The following is a 12,540-nucleotide window of genomic DNA, read 5'->3' on the forward strand; positions in this document are numbered from 1 at the left end:
GGACACAGGATAATGACTCAGTGAGTCCTTATAGGTGGCCTTTAGGTGGTTCTTTTTCTATTAAGTCAGGCCCATGGTGGGGGTCCCACATGTACATCATTCTGCATTTCTGCATAATCTACCCAGAGCCCAAAAGTCTGATGGTGGCATCATGTTCACCAGGATGGCTGGGCCACACTTTGTTTCATGGATGTTCTGACAGTTTACTTCCCTACTCTTTCCCCCAGCCTCACCAACAGTGTGCCATCAGACTTTATGAACTTTACCCACTAATAGGTGAAAATGGTATCTCACTACAATTCATTATGTTTTCTACTATTTCACTGCATTTTAAAGTTGCATTTCTCTTATGAGTAATGATGAACAATTTATCACATGTTGAAAAATAATCTTTATTTTACATCTGTTACCCACTTTCTATTGAACTGGAGAAGTGGATTTTGAGGCTATAGAAAGTAAGACTGCAAGGGCTGAGGCTTTAGCTCAGTGGCACTGTGCCTGCCTGGCAAATCCAAGGTCCTGAGTTTGATCCCAGGCACCAAAAAAAAAAAAAAAAGAAAGAAAGAAAGAAAAAAAAAAAAAAAGAAAGTAAGGCTGCAGTTATCTAGTCCAAGCTGATCTCAGCCTCCTGGGATGACTTAGGGGAGGGAGTGGAGATCAAAGAATGGATGTGGATGAGTAGAGAGTGGTACAGCTAACTCACCAAGGCTTCTCTGTTGCTCACCGTGACCACTGGTGCTGACCATAAACTCACCGAGAGGCCTATCTTACTACAGCTCACCTGTGCATTTAAATTAACTAATTAATTAATTAGTTAATTTACTTATATTTGCAGTGCTGGGGATTGAATGCCTCATGGAAGCTAGGCAAGTGCTCTGCCACTGAGCTATACCACCACGACCCTGCAACTTAAAAAAACAAAAAGAAAGCCAATGAGACAGCTGTGGTGGCACATGCCTATAATCCAAGCAGTTGGGAGGCTAAGAAAGGAGGAACACAAGTTCTAGGCCAACCTTGGCTATACACTGAGTTTCAGGGTAGCCTGGACTACATATTAAGACCCTGACTCAAAATTTAAAAAAGAAAACAACATGGTGGTACTTCTCTAATCCTAGCTTCTCAAGAGGCTAAGGCAGGAGGATCACAAGTTTGAGGCCATGTACAACTTAACGAAAAAAATGTCTCAAAATAAAATAAAAAGGTGCTGTGCATGGTGCCACATGACTGTAACCCTAGCACTCTGGGAGGCTGAAGCAAGAGAATCAAAAGTTTGAACTCAGCTTGGGCAACTTAAACCTTAGTGAGTGGGCGGGGGAGGTAATTCAGTGCTAAAAAATAATTCAATCCTCAGTACCACAGTACAAATAAAATAAAAAGGACTGGTAGCTGGGTGTGGTAGCACATATCCATAATCCCAGCATTTGCGGGGCTGAGGCAGGAGGCCTGCCTGGACTACACAGTGCGACCCTGTCTCAAAAAACAAAAAAATTGGGTGAGGATGTATTTAATGGTAGAATACCCCTGAATTCAATCATCAGTACTGTGAGGGCCAGGGATTTAGCTCAGTGGTTTAGCCGCCTGCTGCACAAGTGCAAGGACCTGAGTTTGATCCCTGGTACCAAAAAAACAAAAACAAGGGCCAGGGATTTAGCTCAGTGGTTCCACCACCTGCTTCGCAAGCATAGGGACCCGAGTTCAAATCCCCAGTACCAAAAAAACAAAAAACAGTACTGTGAAATAAAGAAAGGAGGGAGGGAGGGAGGGAGGGAGGGAGGGAGGGAGGGAGGGAAGGAGAGAAAGAACAAACAACAGAGAGACAGAGACAGAGACAATAGAGAAATTCTTCTTTGCTTTTGACAGTTATTTCTGTGTCTAAATTCTTGTGATCTAAGGCTCAACAAACAAAATGGACAACCTTCCTGACTTACACAACAATGTGCTCAGCTCCAGAGCCTCTTACCTGGAGACCCTGTGGGTCGGAGTGTGCCCAGAAGGGGGCCATGGTACACTTGATCTTCCCCTCAGGATCCATTTCAATGTCCCACCAGGAGAGAACCACCTGAGCTCGGCCAGATGCCAAAGGTTCAAACTGCCTGCTATGGCAGGCTGCCGAGCTACTGACCTGCTTGCTGAAGTCCACACTGTGGAAGAACATTCAGAAACTGAAGCATAATTTAACCTCACACACTCCATTGTTAAGCTTCTGTGACAATATTACCAGCAATGATAGTTGACTGCAATAACTCAGATAGGTTTCCTTCCCACACAAAATGAATTTCCAAAGACCCAAATTCCATCAAATGTCTCAAAGCACTCATCACCCCGGGTGGCTCCTTGGTACCTGAACATAGGTAGCACATCACTGAGGACAGTGAAGTCAGCAGGTGACACTTGGTTCAGCTGGATGTCATAGACAGAGGGTGCACCAGGGCACTGCTCCAGATCTGAGGGAGGGATGATGACCTGCTCTCCGAGGCTGGTCTGAACACGGACAGGAAACAGCTTGTTCCATGACCACATCCTTTTGGATTCCACCAGCTGTGCGTAGACAGTTGCCCTGTGAGGCACTGCCTCACAAGTTTCCTAAGTTTATATTAAAAAACAAAACAAAAGAACAAGAAAAATCTCAGGTATCCAACCAACAGTAATACCCATGGATCAACACAGGTCTACTCATAATATCAGACTAATTTAGTAACATCTATCACCTTCCCCCTACCAAGACAATAAATTGTTTTCAGCCCTATGCCCTTGGGAAAGAAAAAAAAAAGCAAATTTCAAAAAGAATACACATTATGCCTAAAATAGTTTAGTCAGACAAGTGCCTAGTTATCTGGCACTATTAAATACTTAAAAAATAACCCTGAACTGTCATCATGCTGATGAACTCCCACACTGACTTGGAAGAGAGTCCAAGTCTTACTGCTTCACAGTAGTTCTAGCCCTGGGCTCAGAGCATCCACTCAGAGCAGCTCTTACCTGGGTAACAAGACCAGAACCCATTTACTACAAAACCCAAAGAACAAGTGTCCACCCTCAACTGACCTGACCTGCTGGCTTCCCCTGGTGCTGCTGATTACTCTTTCCAGTTGGTTGTGGCTCTAGCTCTTTGAGAAGTTGTCCTTATACCACATCCACTCATTCTGCATCCTCCCTAGGCTGACACTAGGGACTCAGCAGTGAAGACGATGCTCACAACTACTACTGCTTGATTTGTAAGCAAAGGCTTTCTCTACCTCAGCACTATCAGCCACCTGAACCAGAAAGCTCCCTAGAACTGAGGGGTATCACAGGCTGTTGGGAGAGGTATCAAGGGCTGTGCTGAGCCTGGTGCAGCAGTGAGCACTGTGTGCAGCAGCTGAGTGAGATCACAGTAACACACCCAAGCAAGGCCCTGGGCCCCATACCTGCACAAGATGCCGGTGTGCATGTTCATAGGAGGGCAGTGCTCCCTCTCCAATCAGTTCTGTGTCAAACAGCTCTGTGACCAGGATGTTGGCACGGCATGGCATATCACCATCTAAGAAACACAAGGGAATGGAATCAGAACCAAGCAACAACTTAGGAAAAATATTTACAGCAAATGTATGAAACATGATATCAATAGGTCATTACACCAGAGCCACATACATATGCTGAAATATCATGTCTGCACTGGCTTCCCAATGGTTCAATAACAAAAAGGCCATGTTTTATATATTTATACACACACACACACACACCCATATATGTATATATATATTATATATATATGGAAACCCATATGGCATGTGTATTATGATATATATGAATGATTATGTGTATCTATGGATGATATATGTACGGTAAAATGATAACAACTGATAAATCTAGGTTCAGGGAAAATGAGTGCCCTCTGTACTGCTTTATCAATTTTTCTGTACGTTGAAGATTTCAGAGAGATTTGGAAAAACCAGTAAGAAAACTATAAATGTATCTAAAAAGGGCGTGGTGGTGCAGAGCTGTAATCCCAGCAGTCTGGAAGGCTGAGGCAGGAGAATCACAAGTTTAAACCCAGACTGGGAAACTTAGCAAGACCCTGTTTCAAAATAAAAAAGGAGCTGGGGTCTGGGCGTAGTGCACACCTGTAATCCTAGCACTAGGTAGGCAGAGGCAGGAGGACGGTAGAGTTTGAGGCTAGGCCTGGCTACATAGTGCATTCAAGGGCAGCCTCAACTACATAGCAAGATCTTGTCTGAAAAGCAAAAAGGGGGTAGGGGGACCTGGAGATGTAGCTTAGTGTGAATCCCCACCCCACCCCCCAACAAAACAAATACAAAAAAACAAGACAACTATAAACACCTAAAAAGAAAATCAAATAAAAATATGAATAGTGAAAACAAAAAGAAAAAATACAAATAGTTCCATCTTTAATAGCAATTATTATTGGAAAAGCAGAAACGGAAGACTGGTACTTCAAATACTACTAAGTGACAGAGGGAGGGAGAACACTAAAGAAAGTTGTCTGATGACCTTTAATCACGAGTTCCTTCAGCTACACCCACCAAATTTGAGATACGTGACTTAAAATTCCCAGATACCATCTATTAAACCTCTTATTAAATTGGTATCTTTCCACAAACAATGTCCCAAATAACAGCTGTTTTAGGATAGTAGAGTTTTGGAGAGTTCTTTTGGTAACTGTTTTCTAAACTTCTGTGATATATTACTTTCATAATTATAATTTTTTGGTACCAGGGATTGAACTCACAATTACAATTTTTAATGAGCCAAGAGGCAAATAGGCTTTGGAAGGGGCTATTCATCATAGAGAATTAACTGTAAACATTTCTAATGGCTCATGAATTATAATCTGATAAAGCCCACTCATCTTCCCTTCACAGAGAACAAGCTGCCTAGATGATGCTAGAAAAGAGGAGCACTGAAGTGGTTAAGGGAAGGGAATAATAAAGAGAACTTGAATCTGGAGTCCTATAGACTTGGCCTCGGACTGGGGATTTAGTTCAGTGGTTCCATTGCCTGCCTGGAAAGTGCAAGGTCCCAAGTTCGATCCCCAGTACCAAAAAAAAGATAACTCCTACAGACTTGGCCTTGATCCCACTTTCTGTCCCTGAGCCCTCAATTCAGACCAAAAGTTGCCTCTGTAAAATGAAGGTAATGAGGTTTTGTCTCATGTGGTGGTGGTCAAGATAACAAAGGTTAAAAATGTACCTTTCCTACACTTGTGCTCAATGGCAGAATGAAGGAAAATGAAGGTTAAGAAGAAACTTCTGGGCCAGGGATTTAGCTCAGTGCTTTCATCACCTGCCTCGCAGGTGCAAGGACCCGAAAAAAAAAAAAAAAAAAGGAGAAGAAACTTCCATCTCCTGGCCTAGAATCTCAAGTGGGCCTGCCCATTCTCTCTAATGTCATGACAAATCCAACTGGAATACAGTGTTCAAAACTGCCCTTCCCCACTGCCACACATCTGCTCCTCCCTGTGGTGTTTCTGCCTCAATGAATGGCACCTTTAGTCACACTGCCCAGAAATGGCATCATTTACTAACTTTAGGAGAGCAGGGGTCCTGCCTGCCCTCTTTACCATCATACTCCAATGCCTAGAACAATGCCAAATACCAAGTAATCATCAGTCAACAAACAATAGCTGAATTCTAGATTCCTCCTCTGTCATCCTATATCAAATCAATCATCAAGCCCTGACAACTCCATCTCCTGAATAATTTTTAAGCCAATTATGTAACTTAACATGATTTATTGTCCAAATCTACATCATTAAAATAAACACAAAGCTTTAAGACCAAATTAATTTTAATAAATATTTGAGAGTCTGGCATTCAGTGTGTGACTGCTAATGTGTGAAAGGTGGGAAGCAGAGGGGCCTGAAAAGGAGCAGTTACCCCAGGTGATTCATAAGTCTTTGCCAATTAAGTGGAATGGATGGATCAGCAACTGCTGATACACATGGTCAGTGTGTAATCCATTAGGCCACAAACTTAGATGTCATTTGTAAAAATTACTGAGAATAGAACCTTTGAGAACACACATTTGGGAACAGAAAGTATTCAAGAACCAAGAATGGAAGATGCCACTGGGACCCAGAAAGAGAAAGTTTCAAGAAGGACTGAAGTCTCAACGTTGCATCTTCAGAGAGGGAAGCAGAAGACAGACATCTCGACAATGAAGAAGTCACCTCTCAAGGTGGGATTAGAAACAAAGGCACTTTAAAAGGGAATTACAGACTAAGCAAGGTTGACCATCTACTCACTAAACAAGTATCTCTAAAAGGTGACAGAATGAAATCATTAACGAGATCTACACAGTCCGTGACCTCACATCTCAGCTGTGTGGGACAAGAGCATTAAATATACAACTACTTAATTATTTAGTTACTGCAGGGGTAAGTGTTCCAAAGCAAGGTATGAAGAACACACAACGGGCCTAAGCCAGGGTGTGTGTGAACAACATGGCCTGTAGGAAGCCAGCAGCAGAGTTATGGGGACGGTGCTCCACACAAAGGATGCCTTGCAGGTCAATTTCTGGATCCAACTTAACCTGCCTGCCATTATCAACTAGGATGCTGGACAAAACACATGAAGCAACACAGTTTGTTGTGCAAGAAGGGAAATGAACCAAGTAACCCTCACTATTGCTTTTAGCCAGGAGGCATGTTCCAGACCACCATCCAGGGACAAGAAAGGAAGTGGAAGACAGCTGTCTGGTGAACTACGAAGACAGAAACTACAGTGGAGGAAGTGGAGGTGAAAGAGAGAGCCAGAGCGGAAGTAATACAGAAAAAGGGCTTAAGAACCACAAATAGGGTTCCCTTAAGTATGTGGTTACAAACACAAAGGGTAAAACTCTTTGTAAGGCCAGGCAAAGGAAGGCTAATCATATAGCTACAAGCTGAACAATTTCCAGAGCTCAAAGGACTCAAAAACACTTCAACTCTGATCAGCCTGGTCTACAAAAACTTCACTGAGGGCCTCGGGCGCCCAACAGAGACATGAGCAGTCATGCCACGATAGTCTGGCCAAAGTAGACTTAGAGCAGCAGTTCTTAAAAGATGACACTTTTGCTCTTTCTCTTCTGTCATGCCCCTCTACCATGCTGCCCTGCCCTGGAGCCAGCCAACTGTGGACTGAAACCTCTACAAACTGTGAGCCAAAATAAAACTTTCTACTTTAAGTTGTGGGTATTGTGTCTCAGCAACGAGAAAGTTACTAGGACACAGGGTTTGTAAATAAAGTTTTATTAGAAAACACACACACAAAAAAAGATGGCACTTTTGCCCTGCCACACCCCCTGGGACATTTGAAAGTGTGTGGAGGCATTTTTGGTTGGCACAAATGATGGAGGGAGGGACAGCACTCCTGGAATCTACTGGATAGAGGCCAGGAACACAGCTAAACATCTTGTAATGCACAATATGGCATCTCACAACAAAGATTTATCAGGCCCAAAATGTCAGTAGTGTTGCTGCTAAGAAATCCTCATTTAGACCTACTTTAACCTGCTCCAATAAAACTTTAAAACAAACTTTAAACAGATCAAAGTGAACTGCAAGTGGCCCAACTGCATGGCTGAATTTTTTAAAGACAACAAAATCCAGCATTCAACAATGAAAAATTCCCAATAACCACAACATCCGAATAAAAATGACCAGACATTTGAAGCAGGAAAATATGACTCAGAGATAGCATAAACATTAACAGGATAAGGGCCGGGCATTTAGCTCAGTGGCACCGCGCCTGCCCCAAAAACACAGGTCCTGAGTTCATCCCCAGTACCACAAAAAAAAAAAATTAATAGGATAAAAAAATTAATCAATAGAATAAAACCAGAAGAGATGGTAGAAATGAGGATAAGAATATAAAACTGCAAAAATAAATGTAAAGTGCTTAGTGGAAGGACGAATATAAGAAAATAGATGTTCTCAGCACTGAAGGAGACTGAGGGAGGACCACGAATCTGAGCCCCACCAGGGCAATTTAGTGAAACGCTGTCTCAAAATAAAAAATAAAAGGGACCAGGGATGCAGCTCACTGGCAGACCATCCCTGGGTACAATCCCCGGTAACACACAAACACACACACACACACAACACACACACACACACACACACACACACACACACACACACACTGTGAAAGATTTAAAAAAATATATTATCAGAAATGACGTTTACATAACAGCAGATTAAACATCATTAAAAACAAAACATCAGTGGTAGGGCTGGGGATTTAGCTCCGTGGTTTCGCCACCTGCTGTACAAGGGCAAGGACCCAAGTTTGATTCCCAGTACCAAAAAAAAAATAAACTTACTTGAGAAACTACCCATCCTTCAACAGGTGAAATAAAAAACTGCACAGAAAATGGAGTGCTGCTCAGCAAAAAAGTACAAACTCCAGATGATGAGTCTCAAGAGCACTGCATTATATTAACAGGGCTGGGGATGCAGCTCAGTGGTAGACAACTTGCCTGGCATGCACAGGTCTTAAATTCCATCCCCAGCACCACACACACACAAATACATACTGACACACTTATTATACTTACACTTTTTTTTTTGGTACCGAGGATCAAACTCCAGGCCTAGCACTTTCAAGGCAGACAGTGGAACCACTGAGCTAAATCCCCGGCCCAGATGACACTTATTGTAATTTCATTTCCTTGAAATTCTTGAAACGGCAAATCTAATCCATACTGAAAAAATCACATCAGTGAGTACTTAAGGCCACGCTATGCAGAAATCCACTATACTGACTCTAACGAGTCTTTTGGGCATGATACACACACACACACACACACACACACACACACACACACTTTTTTTTAGTTTTTTGAGACAGGGTCTCCCTATCAGTCCAGGCTAGCCTTGAACTCACTATGTAGCCCAGGCTGGCCTGGAACTCAAACTCCAGGCAATCCTCCTGCCTCAGCCTCCTAAATGCTGGGATTACAGGTGTGGGCCACCACGCCCAGCAATATTCTATTATCTTGATTGTGCTGGTGATTATAAGTGTGTTTTTGTCAAAACTTGTTAGGTCTGGGCATGGTGGTACATGATTATAATCCCAGTACTTGGTTGGCAAAACAGGAGGATCATGAGTTTGAGGTCAGCCTGGGCTACATAGCAAGTTCCAGACCAGCCTGAGCTAACTGTGTCTCAGAAAAAAGCACAAAACAAAATCTCCAACAAACTATATTCTTAAAATGGATATATTCATTTAGGTAAATTATACCTCAATAATGTTGATTAAAAATGGGACAATGAAAAAAAAATTAAATTAAAAAATAAAATGGGATAATGATTTGGGCATGACAGCACACATCTATAATCCTAGCACTCTGTGAGTCTGAGGCAAGAAGAAAGTTCAAGCCTACCCTGGTCACTTAGGAAGACCTTGTCTCAAAATGAAAAGTGTTTTTCATTTCAGATTTGGAGATGTAGCTCAGTGCAAAGGCCCTGGGTTCAATCCCCAGGACTGAAAAAAAGGGAGTCTAGGGGCCAGGTAGCTCAGTGGTTCTGCTGCCTGCCTCATAAATGAAAGGTCCAGAGTTCATCCCCAGGGCCGGGGATTTAGCTCAGCGGTTCCACCATGCCTTCGCCTGCCTCACAAGCATAAGGACCCGAGTTCAATCCCTGGTACAAACAAACAAACAGAGTTCATCCCCAGGTACCAAAAAACAAACAAACAAAAGTCTAATACTCCCATGCCTTAGGCATGTAATAAATTGTGTGTTCTTTTCCTTGTTTAGAAAAAAAAGGAAATGACATGTGTACTTCTTAGTATGTTTGTTATGTTTTAAAAATAATGGGACAGGACCGGGGATTTAGCTCAGTGGTTTCGCTGCCTGGCCTGCTGCACAATCGAAAGGAACCGAGTTCGATCCCCAGTACCAAAAAAAGAAAATAATGGGACACTATTTTCTTCTTTGATACATGTTTCAGGTTCTCTGTTTTTTAAAAAATGGCTTGTTTTTGCAGTGCTGGGATTGAACCCAGGGCCTTGTGTATACTAAGCAACTGCTCTACCACTGAGCTATATCCAGAGCGCAAAAAAAAAAAAATTTTTTTTTTGTGGTACCAGGGATCAAACTTGGGACCTTGAGCTTTCAAGGCAGGTGGTGGAACCACTCAGCTAAATCCCCAGCCCTCAAAATATTTTTTTCTTAAACAGGAGAAAATTGAAGTTAGGTAGATGCTTCAATCATAAAATACGGTATTGTAGAAAAACTGGTGATATCCATAATTCATTACGGTTTTTTTTTTCTTCCGAATCTTTCAACTGTGTTCTCTAAGGATCTATCAAATGGCATGTGAAATTTTATCAGTTTGAATCAAACTCCTAAAATATATTGGACACCTGGAGAGCCTGTGCCATCTAGGAAAATCTCAATGCTGTATATATACTAAGACATGTCAGAACTTAAAAAGCCTCTTCTTACTACCTTAGTTTTTACTTCTGTCTGACCAGGCTTGGAGAGATGAGCCGTACAAGAATTTCAACTTGCTTAAACCATAAGGAGGTTTTTGTATGTGTGAATGCATATGTACCTGACTGGCTCTGGTTTACTCATAGCTGATTTGTTTTAACTAGGAGAGAAATAAACATCAAGAGAAGCAAAGTGCTAAAGCTGGGCATGATGGCACACAACCGTAATCCCAGCACTTGGGAGGCTGAGGCAGGAGGACTGCCACAAGTCTGAGGCCAGCCTGGGCTACATAGTGAGTTCAAGGCCAGCCTGAACTATGTAAGTGAGACCCTGTCTGAAAAACCAAAAAGTGAGAGAAAGAGAGCAAGTAGGAGAGAAGCAAAGCACTTACAGTCAGAGCTATATATGGAAGACCTGGACTTATTCTGAGTGGTTGAAAAAAGCCTTTTCCTCTCTAAAACTAAGTAAAGCTCTCTGACATAGGATGTGTAGATCTCACCTGGTCCTACAGTCACCTCCGTTGAATGCTTGTTGATAACTTTAATCTTATCACTGAAGCCATTTTCCTCCACGATCTTTACAGCAGCATCAGCCATGGGCTTGAAAACCTGGAAATTAGAGCCAAACATCCAAGGAAAAATGAATAATAAATTTTTAAATATCCTACTGTTAAGGTTAGCAAAGTGTTAATTAATTCTAGTCCTAACATTTTTAACTTTAGTGGTTTATTCTCCAAACGTGTATCATGAAAATGAACTGAACATAAATGCATGAGGTTCAGGTTTAACACATGGTCAGGAATTCTCATTACATGCCCTGAGTGTGGGAATGCAGGGGATCCTGCACTACCTAGTAAGGGCAGGAGGTGTCACTGCCACACTATGGAGATGCCAAGAGCTACGAAGGGGACTTGCTTCACAAACCTGGGATGGGTAAACACTCTCCAGAGGAAAGCCATAGATATAAGTGTGGACAGATCACCTTCATGATCAAAACTGTCCCAGATCCCCACTTCTGGCAGAACACAGCATACATATCCTTATGACACTCAAGGCTCTTTGAATGCAGGCCACCTTACCTTCCTAACCATACTGGCCCCCATCCCACCCACCAACCCCACAACCAGTGCTCAGCCACGCAGATCTCACTATTCACAGGCAACCCTGAGACTTCCTGTCCTAGCCCCTCCTCCCCTGGCCAAATCAAACCCAACTTCACAGGGCAGAACAAACCGTATCTTCCACTTTCCAGCTTTTATTTTCCAGCTGCTGTTTAGATTCCACAGCTCCAACCATTTCGTGCATAAACATACAAACTCACATGCAGACACACATAGAGTGGAAACATGATAAAGTGACTGGTAACAATGACAACATTTTCATTTTTTCTAAATCTTTTTCTATATTTTCCACATTTTCTATCATGAACACAAATTTTTACTAAAATCAAAGGGGAAATGATACATCTTTTATAAACTACATATATGCATACTCCCAAAAATTATTTTGAGAATTTAGCCTGATGTTTCTTGATGTAGTGAGGGCCTCAAACTCTTAGTTCTTAAAAATTACTTTGCCTGTGCTTCTGAAAATATCACAAGCTCAGTCTATCCCCTCACTCCTGCTCCCTTTTGACCTATCACTTTCTTCCTCCCCTAAACCTATAGGCTCCAACCATTCAGAGCCACCTTCCCCTGAGCCCACCAAAAAGCTTAAGCTCTCCCCACAAGCAGGGGCCAGGCATGATGGTGCATGCCTGTAATCCCAAGGAGGTTCACAAGTTCAAGCCATGCCAGGGCAACTCAGCAAGACGCTGTCCCAAAATAAAAACAAAGAAGGGCTGGGAATGTAGTTCAGTGCAAAGGCCCTAGTTTAATTCCCAGTACTGCAAAAGATCTCCCCCAGAACACTACAAGGAATGGCTCCTGAAGGTGACTTCCCAACATCCACTCTCCCCTCAGGTCAACTGCAGTAACATAGTGGGAGCAACTGACCTTGTATTCAAGTGTTCCACCTCTCTAGTTGAAGGGTAATTGAATTCCTCTTGACAATTTTGGCCAATGGTACCCAAGAGTTTTGGTAGAAATTTCTGGGAAAAGCCTGCTTGCTCTTCAAAGAGAGAAAG

General features: G+C 42.5%; 1 protein-coding gene across 5 annotated transcripts in view; it reads right to left on the minus strand.

The window, feature by feature from the left end:
* The window catches only part of Prmt7 (protein arginine methyltransferase 7), a 67,820-nt gene that overhangs the window by 19,223 nt on the left and 36,057 nt on the right, over window positions 1–12,540 (minus strand). For all 5 annotated transcript variants that reach the window (XM_021256797.2, XM_013071530.3, XM_004842973.3 and 2 more), the window contains 4 exons: window positions 10,916–11,024; window positions 3,408–3,520; window positions 2,342–2,583; window positions 1,961–2,141 (listed from right to left, as the gene is read on the minus strand). In XM_021256797.2, the coding sequence (XP_021112456.2) occupies window positions 1,961–2,141; window positions 2,342–2,583; window positions 3,408–3,520; window positions 10,916–11,024 (645 nt within the window). The remainder of the gene's footprint in view (window positions 1–1,960; window positions 2,142–2,341; window positions 2,584–3,407; window positions 3,521–10,915; window positions 11,025–12,540) is intronic.

This window comes from Heterocephalus glaber, unplaced genomic scaffold, assembly GCF_053883595.1.
Source record: "Heterocephalus glaber isolate CG9 unplaced genomic scaffold, H.glaber_assembly_v1.0 deba00000071, whole genome shotgun sequence".
Taxonomy (NCBI): Eukaryota; Metazoa; Chordata; class Mammalia; order Rodentia; family Bathyergidae; genus Heterocephalus; species Heterocephalus glaber.